This window comes from Callorhinus ursinus, unplaced genomic scaffold (assembly GCF_003265705.2).
Source record: "Callorhinus ursinus isolate GAN/ISIS: 27379988/994484 unplaced genomic scaffold, GSC_fseal_2.0 scaffold30, whole genome shotgun sequence".
In the NCBI taxonomy this organism is placed as follows: Eukaryota; Metazoa; Chordata; class Mammalia; order Carnivora; family Otariidae; genus Callorhinus; species Callorhinus ursinus.
The window spans coordinates 7,764,022-7,777,156 of NW_027397092.1; the positions used below are offsets into that span (position 1 = coordinate 7,764,022).

At 43.7% G+C, this 13,135-nt stretch overlaps 1 protein-coding gene and 1 pseudogene across 8 annotated transcripts in view; one reads left to right on the forward strand and one right to left on the reverse strand.

Moving 5' to 3' along the window:
- The window catches only part of SNCAIP (synuclein alpha interacting protein), a 153,581-nt gene that overhangs the window by 84,193 nt on the left and 56,253 nt on the right, over positions 1–13,135 (forward strand). For 6 of the 8 annotated variants that reach the window (XM_073878574.1, XM_073878575.1, XM_073878576.1 and 3 more), the window contains one exon: positions 6,544–6,616. In XM_073878574.1, coding sequence (XP_073734675.1) covers positions 6,544–6,616 — 73 coding nt within the window. Of the gene's footprint in view, positions 1–563; positions 624–5,621; positions 5,641–6,543; positions 6,617–13,135 lie in introns of those variants that run through there. The other 2 variants (XM_073878577.1, XM_073878580.1) reach the window with 2 other exon arrangements.
- Positions 8,369–9,139, reverse strand: LOC112815201 (M-phase-specific PLK1-interacting protein pseudogene; annotated as a pseudogene).

The following is a 13,135-nucleotide window of genomic DNA, read 5'->3' on the forward strand; positions in this document are numbered from 1 at the left end:
TTTTATGCTTAACTACTCAACAACACGTATTAAACGTTACCAGTGTGCCAAGAGCAATTCTAGGCTTTGGTGAATGATACAGGCTTGATCTATGTTCTCAGAGCTTACAGAACCCCATCATAACAATTGAGCCATTATGAAATGTCAGGTTAACTTCACAGAAGGTCAGATTTAATTACAATTTCAAGCTCTGCTCTTGACAGTCTTTATATTTCTGTGGTGATTGATTATTGGCTCGTAATTAAAACTAGGCCATCACTGAAGCTGAACAAGGATTATAGCCAGCCATGTACCCCGCTGCAAGTAAATACCAACTGTAAAATACATCTTAGCATAAAAGTATTTGACTATTATTAATTTTAAAAACCCTCTTGATAGAATAAAAACAAGGAGCCAGAACAAAAATGCATTTGAAAATAGGATTATTTGTAATATTTTTCTCTAACAAAGCCTAAATGGTAGAAAGAACTGTAATAAAGCAGTCTGGGAGGAATATATGAAAATGTTGATCACCAGTGTCTGCACTCTCTAGAGGCAGTGGCTGAAACTCTGGGCATCTGTACGGTCACCTGTGAAGTATGGAATGTGGAAAGAAGAATAGCCAAGGACAGAATTGTGCAGAAGTATGTCCCACATGGTATGGGGAAAAAGAGGCTTCTACCAAAGAGATTGGAAAACAGTTTTCAAAAATATAGGAGGAATACTAAGGGAGTTTAAAAGGGAGAGAGGGATCTAAAGAATTTAAAGAAGTGGCCAATGGTGGGAAATAGACCATTTATTATAAAGTGAAGGGTTGGATTTTCCAGTGAAGACCCATTGGTGGCCATAATAAGAGTGGGGCCTTTGGGATGGCGGAGTAGAAGCCATGTTGTGGTGGCTAGAGGAGTAAATGCAAGAGGCGAGGAAGGAGAGGAAAGAACCACAGCAATTCTCTCAAAAAAGATGGCGGTGAACCCAAGAGCAAGAAAGCCCATGGGCAACTGGGGAGGCAGCACCTCTCTTGAGGTGGCAGGGGCGCTTATTTGTTTTTATAGGATCAGAGGAGAGAGCCGAGGTGGAGAGGGTGGCTGAAGAGAAGGAAGAGGGCCGATGGCAGAGCCAGAGTTCTGAAGGGACGGGAGAAGAAGAGACCTGAGCACAAGTGGAGGGCTAGTGGCAAAGGGGTGGACTGTTAGAGCCGCATCCTCGGCACCATCTGGGGGGAGGGCTTGAAGTCAGGACACGCCTTCCTGAACTGGAAGGGCAGACTGCTAGAGAGGAGGCCCAAACTGCAGAAACTTACCATGTCTCTGAAAATCTCACTTCAGGGTGTGTCTGCTTCCGTGGCCAGCTTGGCGTGTACCCATTTCCTTGTATGCCTTGTTGAGATGCCTGCCTCACTTCTAGAAAGCTTTGTGAGAAATCATGAATTTCAGGAGAGTTGTTTGGATGGCTGGCTTAATTGTTTCTTTTGGAAACTTAATGAGACCTTAGTTGTTTAAAAGTCTCTAAACTTCAAAAGGTGCTGGGGATTTTCATTCTTTTATTCTCTGTGGCTCATTACTGTTTGAGTAATGTCTGCTTGTTCACCCAACTGGCTCCAGCTTTCTGGAGTCAGGGCCAAAGCCTTTCAGTCCTGAACAATATCTAGGGTGGTCAGAGATCCTCATGGCTCTGTGTAGAAATCATGCACTGTTTTATGAATCCCATGCATGTTCAAACTATTTTGCATGGCAGAGTGACAGAAGTGACTGGCGCAAGCTGGGATGTATAGGATTGTCTTACGTCACATCAACTCTGTAGTTTGCGAAGCTAAGTTTCAGTGTTAGCCCTTGGCCGTGGACTCTCTTGGAGGAAGAAAGACCAAAGAGAAGCCAAAGAACAGGCTGGGACAGGCTGGGCTCTCCTCTTTTCCAGTCCCAGCTCGGCCCCCTCTTCTGGTTTCTTTAGTTCCCACATCTTGATCCACTGAGCTTAAAATCAGGAATGAAGGTGGGGAGGGAAGAAGGGCTGTGTACACACATGGAGAAAGGGTCGGGGGAAGAGACAGAAACATTCAGCATCATTTTACTGCTTGCAAACTGACTTCACTTGCATTATCTCATGTGATCACTGTGTTCTATCTGTAAAGAAGGTGAACCCCAGAGCTATGAAATGATTTATTTGTCCAGAACCCCAGTTAATAAATATCAGATCTGGGGCTTGAATCTAGATCTTCTGGCTCCGAATCCATTGTTCTTCATACAAAAGACTAAGACATCAGCCAGTACCCATACTATTAATCTATTAGAAGTGTATTTTTTTCTTTTAGATATACCATGATTGCATTGCTAGACTTGTAATAATGGGCCTTTCTAGGAAGATGAGTGCCATATAAATATTAACTTCTGCTATTATTATTTTTATTATTGCCACTAAAATCATGGTTACATCGGGGACTTCATTTTATTCAGTTCAGTAAGTGCCCAGTATCTTTGGCAAATAAAATATTTCCCACACCCTCAGAAAGTAGTGATGGGAATGTATAGGCAAAATGTCATGTGATGGAATCTGTAATGGACATGTGCCTAAAATCTATATACAAAGCAGTTGTTTTTGAATGTTAGCATGCATCAGAATCATCTGGTTGGCTTGTAAAAATACCGATTGCTGGGCTCTGCCCTCAGAGTTTCGAGGATGGGGCCCAAGAATGTGAATTCCTAACAAGTTCCTAGAGGCAGTTGATGCCACTGGTCCAGACACCACACTTTGAAAGCTGGAATTACTTCCATCTGGGAGAGTGGGGAAGATTTTGTAGAAGTGCTTCCTAAGCAAAGTTTGAAGAATTAAAAAGAGTTTGCCTGATGGAATGGGTGGCATGGCGTTTCAGGTGGACAGAATAGCATGCATAAAGATATAAACAGGTAGAACAGTAGACAGGGGATCGATAAGAAATTTCACTTGGTTATAGTCAAAAGAGAAGCGGACAATGGTAAGAGATAAGCCCGAGCTCATGGAGGCTTTCACGTGCCATGCTAAGGCTTTACTCTGTAGCCCATATGAAACAGAGAAGCACCTTAGTCAAATTTGCATTTTAGAAAGCTAATTGATTCTAGTCCAAGTATGGAAGCATGGAGGAAATTCCCACTTAGTACCTAAATATGAAAGCTCTTTTGAACATCTATAATATTATGCCCAGGGATGAATCAGACATGTGCTAGTCTTGATATTTCAGTCAAATAGTTAATAAGACGCTCTGTGCCATGCATTCATGCAAGTCAAAGACACCGTCCTTTCCCTCTGGCACTTGGGGGAGCCAACACTAACACCTAGGAAACAACAGAGGAGACACCAGAGCACAAGGCAAGGCAGTATTTTACCAAAGGCAGAGAAGAGTGGAGTCTTTTAGGGCTGAAGCAGTTAGCCAGGTTTCATGCAGAAAGCAGAGCACCATCTGGCCTTGTAGAACAGTAGCTTTTGCCTGGCCAGAGGAAGGCTTTGCAGGCAAACAGGACCCTGGAGTAAAGGTACAGAAGGTGGAATTAAACATTGAACACATAGGGTCATTGAAGAAGCAGAGGCAGCTGGTCAACCCATAGCAGGGGCTTTTCTTGAGACATGATAGTGGAGTGGAAATGAAGTTTCGTTCACAAAGGCTATTTCTGTGGGAATAACCTCTGGAAGACTTTTTTTTTAATGAACAAATTAGAGCAACATAGAGCCAGGAAATACGGTGCTTCTGAATCATCTGCAAGCCCCCTCTCTCTTATCACCCAAGAATAATAGCTATCAAGGGAACAGAATACAAAGGCATGGGCTGAGGGCAAGAGACAGGGAAGACACATTGGCTTTGGTTCTGGTAGGGCCAAAAATGACAGTAGTTGCCCAGGGAGCTGGCCATTGTCCGGGGAATGAGGTGGGTTGGCGATCAGACAGCTCCTTATGAAAGGCCATCTGTCCTTTGCACTGGGATGAGGGCCTGGGAAGCCCTCCCTTTCAGCTCCCAGATGGTAATACAATGCACTTATGTAAGGGAGACTTCCTGGGTCATTTGCTTATTCCTGAATGTGCACATATGAAAATGTTTTTGCATGTTGGTTTTGTGAATTGGGTGTTTCCTCGGCTACACTTCCCATCATGACCTCACCATACAGCATTCTCTTTAAGCTTATCTTCTATCCAAAGAGCAGTGTGTGTGCTTACCGAAGCAAATACACAAATGGACATTTTCCTTGTGTCTTTATAAAGGATGGTGGATTTGTTCACAGTGTAGGTTGGAGTCTTTACTGAATTCGACATTCCCTATACCCTTAGTGTTATCCAGAACTTTGATTTTCTGGCCAACGCGTCACCCTTTTCTCAGATTGCTGTACCACCCTTGTAATTTTCATGACCAGGAGCAGCCTATGACTTTTTCTTCAAGGTCATTATTCCCAATTAATTAAGATGTCTGCCTTCACAAATGTGATTTTCTGTATGCCAGGGGTGGAGAGGCAAAGCTTCCACGTGGGATGGAGGTTGAGGCAGTGGGTGGGGCCCAGCGAGGCTAGTCCTCTGCCTACTGTAACTCAGTCCCCACACCAACCAGGCCGCCTGCGCTGCTCCAATTTAAACCTTATTACATGACGAGTTACTGCATGCTACGGACCTTTGAGGTCACATAGGAAGAACTGAACGTACAGCTAATAATTCAGAGATTCTGACATGCCCCACTTTGGGGTGAGAGGTAGCAGTCAGGATGCACATGGCTGAAAATGCAGAAAGCAACACACCCAGGTTAATCAAATATATATCATTAAGCCCAGTGAGCGACCTTATTGAATTTATCACTAACTATATTTCAACACAATCCATCTTAAATTCCCTCTTTCTAACATTTTGCCTTAGAAGAAAAACAGAACAAAACAGAAGGAGAGGGGGTGAGACTTTGCCAAGGGGTGTTTTCCTGGGGCACATAGCAGCTGAAACACAAGGCCTCATCTTAATTGAATTATAAACTGTGTAATTATTTAACCTGTACCAGCTGGTCTCAGGAAGCTACCAGATTCCTTAGAGAGCTTGTACTTGGCCAGGAACATAAGGTACCTTATTAGTAACAAGAAAAACGCCTTCTGTACCTATGTTAACCCCAGACTCCAAACAGCGTAGAGCAAAAGGGGAAAAATGCCTTAAGTTCATTTTTGGTTTAAGAGGGAGTCCTCCCTCCTTCTGAGTATGTGAGTAGATTGACTAGAGGCACTGTAGTCTCTAAGGAATGGGCACCATAAACAGGATATTATTGCATCAGACAGGTAAGAGTAATTTCTCTAATTAGTCATTTGAGATTTCATTTTTCACTTGGAAGAATTGGAAATTTAATTTGTTTGTGACAGGCGATTGGCAAGCTACCGTTGCCCTTCCCTCAGTTTTGCTGTCCTGACATCGTGGAGGAAGCACTGGGGGGGGGTCTCGATGTAGACACTTGGCTTCATTTATCAACATCAAGCTAACTAAAGTACCTTCTTATTGACAAATGTGTCCTAATTACACATTCCTCACTTGTAATGCTAGAATAATCCTAATGAGTTTCCCATGATCATTTTTCTTTCAGATTAAAGATTTGTTCTCAATCCCCCCAAATTTTGCAGCAGTCTAAGTAATTTATAATACATTCTCATTGCCGTAAGAACATCGTTCTCAAAGGTACAGAGCAAGATATTTTTAGGGAGCCATCTTTTAGGGCTTAATGTGTCATTCAAGACAGTTGTTTGATTAAAGAAATAGTTCATCCTATCTATTTTGTTTTAAAACATCCTTCTCTAAAGAAAGATGGAATGGCATCAAACATAGTCCCCATAAATCATAGCTATTGATTTTACATTTGTTTTAGCTCATCTGATTTTATGCCCCCTCGTGTTGTAATTTGTTATCCTGAGAGCTGGTCCCTGAGTTGGTACTGGGTTGATGCTGGGAGGTGGTTTCTTTCAGTTCAGACTAATCTATAACATGAAACAGATTAGCTTGCAGACACAGAACCATGCTCCTCTTGCTTCTCATAACATTTCCCCCGGTATTTCCTGTGGAGCTCACAGATGCCACCCAGTGACATCTCTGGCAGGTGGTAACATGAGGGACCTTAGTGTAGCCCAGCCAGCACGGACACGGGTAAGGCTCCTGGCAGCCCTGGGTGCTGCCGGAAGCTGGGGCCTTCTCCCCTCGGCTCTTCACACTCGGATTCCAAATGCAAATACTCTGGACACCTTCTGGAAACTCTTGAGCCAGAAAATTCTTCCATCTTCCACCAGTAGCAGAAGTAACGGGAGAGAGAATGTCTGCTTGGCCACACCTTGCGTGTGAAAGTGGCAGGCGGGGGGGGAGTGTCACCCCTTTTAATGTGCATCGACTTCGATGCTTCTAGGTGGAGCTTGGGATGCAGCCAGTTCCCTAAGCAGCCCATTTCAGATAAAATTAGACAGACTTTCTGGATATATACGTGGTGTACTCAAGTATCGCTTCTTGTGTCTTGCTTTTTCTGGCCAATTTGAATGTGACACTCTCGTTTTAAAGTGTCGTTTTCTTCCCTTTGTCCTCTGGCTTCCCATTCAGTACTCAGTCACGTCGCTGAAGACCATCCCAGAACTGTGCCGAAGATGTGATTCGCAGAGCGAAGACAGATCAGGTACGTCTCTCTCCTCATCCCCTCCCGCCCCGGACTCTTGGAGAGTGGAGGACTCCAGGGAGCTGTTTCCCCCTCACACTCCTTGCTCCTGCCTTCTGTCTTTCTTTTACGGCCTCTCCCTTCCTCCCCCCTACACACACGCCCTCCGCAAACAGATGTCAGGTCATCCTCCAAAGGCTAACAGGACGGGGAGGCCCTAATGAGGACGCGGTTGTATACAGCTAGATGGAGGCCGTCATTTCGACAGCTCCAAACCACAGTATACGCAGCAATTTACTGAAAACCCGAGAAACCATTGGTGACAAAACATAATGATGCAGGCGCCAATGAAAAAATGTTGGATGCATTCACTACCCATATGGCCAGGACCAGCTTGGGGGATGGTACTTCGCCAGAGTCTGAAACCCTATCAGGGATGCGACATGATAGGATCTGCAAGAAGGCATACTGTAACAGTTAAGATTAAAGCAAAGCTTTGGAGTTTAATAGTGTAAACTAAACAGAGAATTATGGCATATAGATGAAAACCAGCTGGTTGACCTTTTCTCCTTACACACACCCCCACCCCTGGCAAAAAAAAAAAAAAAAGGACATTCAGCGTTGTTTTTCCCTCTGTAAATCAGATTAAGCCTCTCTCCTTTTCTCTCCGTGATGGGCAAAAATGAAAATGAAAAAGGATGTCGATGGGGGCGATATGATGGTATTAAACTATGAAAGGATGTGTATTATTTCTCGAAGTAATTACTGTAAGGCATCGCCATCAATCGTGCCAAAGCTGGACCTCTTCTGATAGTAGCTTGAATCCTGAGAACCTTGGGCTATGGAAGGCACAAGATAATCCTCTGATTATGTGTATCGTGTTTCAAAATAAATAGATGACCCTTACCTGGACAGCTACTAGAATTCTAGGCTGTTCTCACTGAAAGGACTTGCACAAAGCTAATTTATTTGTCTCCTGGATTGCTCGCTTTCTTTTGACATTTTGCTTAGATGAGATGGGGCAAATAATCAGTCTTTCTAGGTTTGTTTATCTCTGTTTTTGTGAGTGAAAGTAATGCTTCAGTGTTTGGGGGTTGTTTCTGTTTTTTAAATTTCAAACACATTCAAGTTTCTGTCATGTGTAACGGAGGCTTTGGCCACGAGGCTCTAGGGATGTGCCTCCTGACAAGGCATCCCCAGGTTCCAAGTTGGATTGTTGACTGGGGGCAGTGACTTGGGTTCCAAGTTAGGGTTCAGTCAATTATCAGCTATACAGCCTAGAGCCTGAGACTGATCATCTACAAAATAAAGAAGAAGCTTGTTCCGCCAATGTTACCAGGCACTGTTAGGATCAAAATTAGGTGATGTATCTGAAGTTATTTTGTAGATACAGGATTTTCTTCTTTAACTAGAGGTGGTGAGTAAAAGAGAAGAAATAATAGCAACCACTTGCAGCGTGCTCAGTGTGGGAGGTCCTGTTGTAAGCCCTTCACTCACGTTAACTCAGTTAATCCTAAAATCCCCGTGAGCTGAGTACTTACGATGTTTATGTTAGAGGTGGGCAAACTGAGGCACAGAGCAGAGAAGTTAAATATCTTTTTTTTTATTACAGGCATTATTTTAATAATTCTACTTCTTTAGCATATGACAAAACCACAATGTATCTAGAAAGACAAAATGTTTTATTTTAAAACATTGGAAACCCATTGAAAGACAAATGTCCATTATATAACCATGAACTTTAAATATCTGGAAACTGTAAATCTCCTAAAATGTGGTAGGCACTTTCAAAGAGCTAAATATTGCAAGTTATTCTACTGTATGTCTTTTCTAATATCAACAATACTTGATATGATGAAAAAATACCAAGAAGACTCAACTAATTATTCAAAGTCACCATCTTAGGGTTCAACTTAATTACATGGGTAAAAGTTTTGTCCAAGATGTTCCTGACACAGGAAGCTTCCGGGTGAATTTCAGAAATGTTAACAAAAGTATCTTCCTTTTTTGCCTGTGAATATTTGAGTATTGCTGTATTGTTGGTTAATATCCACTACAGATACTGGTTCTAGGCCAGCCCAAGGGTCTTCAAGCATTGAAGGCTTGAAATAATTTTCCAGCTCATTAGACATTCTTTTTTCTCTACCACGCCCTGATCCAAATGGTGTAGATGTCCTTGGAGAACCCTGGGGGTGGGTCTGCTGCTGCCCTGGGGAGTAGCCGAAATGCTGCTGGGACCCCGCGGGGGGACTTGGAGTAGGAGCCAGGGTAGCCGCCAGGGGACGGAGACCCGAATCGGCCCCCCGGGAAGCTGCCGCCGTGTGGCGGAGAGTGGCTGCTCCCCTAGGGCCTAGACCGGGGCCCGTACGGCGGCATGTGATGCGGACTCCCGTACGCGTCCCGAGGGGAGGGCGGCCGCGGTCCGCCTCCGCCCGGGGTACCCCGGAAGCTGCTCCCGCTACCCCAACCTCCTACACCCGCGCCGGGGTAGGGAGGAGTCGGGGGTCGAAAATTCTGTCGGTGCATATCAGGAGACGAAGACGAGGACCTCCCGAGAAGTTAAGTATCTTGCCTAGAGGCACACGGCAGTTAAATTGCAGAGCTGGGATTCACACTGCAGCAAGTCTGTCTCTGGAGTGGGTTCTCTTATCCATTGCATACACTTCCCCTCAGATAGCTTGATTTCGAGGCATTCATTTAGTTTTACGGTATTAGCCTCTAAAAATTTAAAAATCAGCATTTTCCCTCATTGATTAAGTGGTGAATTTCTCTTCTCTGTTCAGTAGCTATATCTTGCTTACCAAGGTAAGTAAGTGAATTAAGCAAAGCTTTTTAAAAATAATTTTTCCTGGGGCCAGTTCATCCCATTTTCTCCAGGTCATGTTACTTCTCGCCACTTGCACAATAGGTGAATATTGGACTTTTCTTCTCTGGTTGAGAAGGAGGCAGTCTCAAGTTCAAAAGCCTTTAAACTTCACTCAGAGCAAAGACCCAGTGCTCAAGGTCATTGGCAATAATTAGACCTGACAAGAAATGGATGCCTGTGGGCAAGACTCAGGCCTCTTAATAGAATCACATGTACACCTCCAATGGAATCACATGGACACCTCATTTGGAGGCTGTCAAACCACTTTCTAATAGAGCCAGAGTGATCCTAGAAAAAGAACACATAGAAAAATCCATCTCTCTCTAGCGTCACTGTAGATTATCTGTGAGCTCCTTTAAAAGAAATTTCAACATAGTAACGATTTTCACAGCTAGTTTCTGAAAGAACTGAGCCATTCTTGATTCACTCCTAGGACATGCAGCTGTGGAAATACCCTTGGCACCTTCTGGTCTTCCGGTGTCAACCACCCAAGAGGGCTTGCAAATTTCCATCTTTATGGTAATCTTTTCAAACAGATGGAAACAGAAGGCACACTGGCCTCTGAGGAGAGTCTACAGCTTCTTTTGGATGGGGCACCCACTGGAAAAACTTTTCTCCAAACCTCCTGTCACTTCGAATATACTCCGCCTCTTTATCTTTCTCAAGTTTGTTAAGCAATTTCTATTTTGTGTAGGTTGTCAAATGCTACCATTCATCCTTGCATTAACAAGCCCTTGATCAGATGTTCTCAGGCCCATTTGTTCTTTTATTTATTCATTCAGCAGGTAACTGAATACTTCTCTGTCATAGGCACTCAGGACGTGGTAACTAATAAGACATAGACAAGGCCCCCGTTCTATCGATGTTTATGTTCTAGGGAGTGACGAAAAAATAAACCAGATCATTTCACCCAGTGATAAGAGGTAACTCGAAGCAATGTGATAGAGTAACTTGTAGGAGTTGGAGGAGGGCACTTGCGGGGGTCTGAGAGTGTTAGAAGGATCCAGCCAGTCGATAACCAGTGAAGATCATTGAAGGCAGAGGAACTAGCAAGTGCAAAGGCCCTGAGTCAGGAATGAGCTTAGCATGTATGAGGAAGAAGAAAAAGAAAACCAATCTGCAGCAGGGTGATCAAAATGAAGATATGAGGTCTGGGAGATGGTCAGGGTCAGACTCTGTAGGGCCCTATCGTCATGTATGCGGACGTGGATTTTATGCTAAGTGCCATGAAAAGCACCGCCAGCAGGGTTTCAATTTTTCTAAAATCTCATTACTTGGAAAGAAGCTTCGGTGTGTAGAATCATAACTCTCAACAGAAGAAGGGACCCAAAAATCATCCAGTTGGAGAGAGAAAGAGAGAGCACGTGAGAGTGCAAATAATAAAGCAAATGGGTAAAATGCTAGAAATTGATGAATAAGGATAAAACTTATACAGGTGTTCTTTGTGCTGATTATATATTTTAACACTTTTATAAATTTATTTACATATGAAAAAATTATTTACAAATAAAAAGTTTTTTTAAAAGGCAAAAGAAGAAAACAGTAATAATCACTTATTCCAAAATCCATCAGATCTTCAAAGAGGATCCTAATTATCCTGCTTATACTTCACGGCTCCAGTGACAAAGAGTTCACAGTCTCATGAGGTGCGACCTATCCATAAAAGCTCATTTTTTCATTCAGTCAAAATCAGTGTCCCTCAAATTACCATCCCTCGCCCCTGGTTCTTCCTTTGGATCCATGGAGAAGGGCAACCCCTCCTGGACAAGGTGCCCCTACGTGTTTAAAGATGGCAGTCACTCTTGGTCTTGTCTTCTCCAGGTTGAAATTTCCCTCCATGGTTTTAAGTCTATCTTGCTCATCCTTCTTGCTCTCTCGTGGGTGACCGCAAATGACCAGCGTCCTCCTTAAAGTGGAGCCCTCAGAACTGAACCCAAGGTTGCTCCCCGCGTGGTCTGAGGAGAGCCTGGCAGCCCCACAGGTCAGCCTCCAGGACTCCCACCTAGCTGTCCTGCCTTCCCAAGTGAGCTCCAGAGACAACGCTTTCTGCCTGTTTCTCAAGTGTCCTGAGAGGAGCAGGAATATCAGAGGAGCCTGTTGGTGGCCTTGGAAGCCCCTCTGCGAGACATCCAGCCCAGAGCTCACCCCCCTTCATCCCTAGACCCTGGGCCATGCTATGGTGGGATCCGAGAAAGGCAAATGGCAGTGTGGTCAGAAGCCTGGGGCAGCGTCCCACTACCTTCCGCTAGCTGTCCCACGCCCACGCGTGTGCCCTAGAAGTGCGCTTCCTTTAGCTGAAGGCTTTGACTCCTATTGAAATCTGCACTTTCCTCTGACAGGAGTAATATTTTAAACTGTCCTCTACCCATTGCACTGCACTATGACTGAGCTTCACGTTTTTGTGAGAAAAGTTTTGAAAAGACCTGCGAGGGTATTGCAGAGACCACAAGAAGGCGGGAGAGGGAAGTGAAGAGCTAGAAATTGGACCCTTGAGAACAGACTTGGCCGTTCTTGCGATTTCCTCGTTATTTCTTAGGTGTTCTTCCGGTCCTCCGTAAACAGCTTCTTTGTCCTCAGGATGATTCTCTGAGGGAGGACTATGACTATGCCCAATTTATTGATGAGGAAACCAAGACGCCTAGAGGATAAATAACTTGCCCAGAGTCCTGGAGCTGGCAAATCTTTAAAACCAGCCGTGCTGACTCCAGAGCCCTACGAAGTTGAGTCAACTGAGTAACTGTCATCCAAGGAGCCGTGTGTGGCTACTAGTGTGAAGCAGGGATTAGCAGCAAGGAAGTTATGTGTAAAAAACTTGCACCTCTCCAAGGAAGTTATTTGTGAAACATTCTCAAGTATTCTCTGCTTAATCCCCACTGCTCATGCAGGAGAAGGGGCCGGTGCAAGGCAGGGACTGTTAACTCTGCCCTCTGGTCTTCTCCAAATGAGGGCTAAAATACATCGACATATGGTATTCAAATCCAGCATATTCAGTTTCATTGGCTTCGAGTTTTCTTTAACTAATTGGGCATTCAAATACACATTCATTTCAATTCACAGTGCCTTAAGTGTCTTGTGATTCTTTGGAAATATGTATCTGCTAAGCTCATTGGATAATTTTCTCATGAAAGAAGGCAGATAAATATTAATGCAGCTCTGCCGCCAAGAACGAGATGCGCCAAGGAGAGAAAACTCAGTTATGTAACAGTAATAAATGGCCCCGGCATGTGTTTGAGAAGAAATTCTGAACAAATTTTAATACCTACATAATATGGACAATAATTTGCGTGACAGTGAGTAAAGGAGAGCCATTCTTTTCTGAACTTTATATCTGATATCTATCTGGTAAAAGGCATTTTGGTGGTAGATGTAAAAGCATTGCAGATTTGCTATTTTTTTAGCCCCTTGGAATGCAGATTTTGTGACAAACTCTGAACCTTTGAAAATATGTGGTTTCTCTAAGATGTTCAAGGATTTCAGCCAGCACCAAAAATAGTAAATTGACATGAAATTTATCCCCTTGACCCTTCTGTAACATAGCTGATGATGCTAAATATGTAAACCCTCTATTTTCGATTTTATTAAGGTTTAATGCTAAAAGCTTACAAGTGCAGGTTGGTGGGGCAGTTTAAATTTGAAAAGCCTGCTGATGACTCCATCTCATGTGATATATTGCA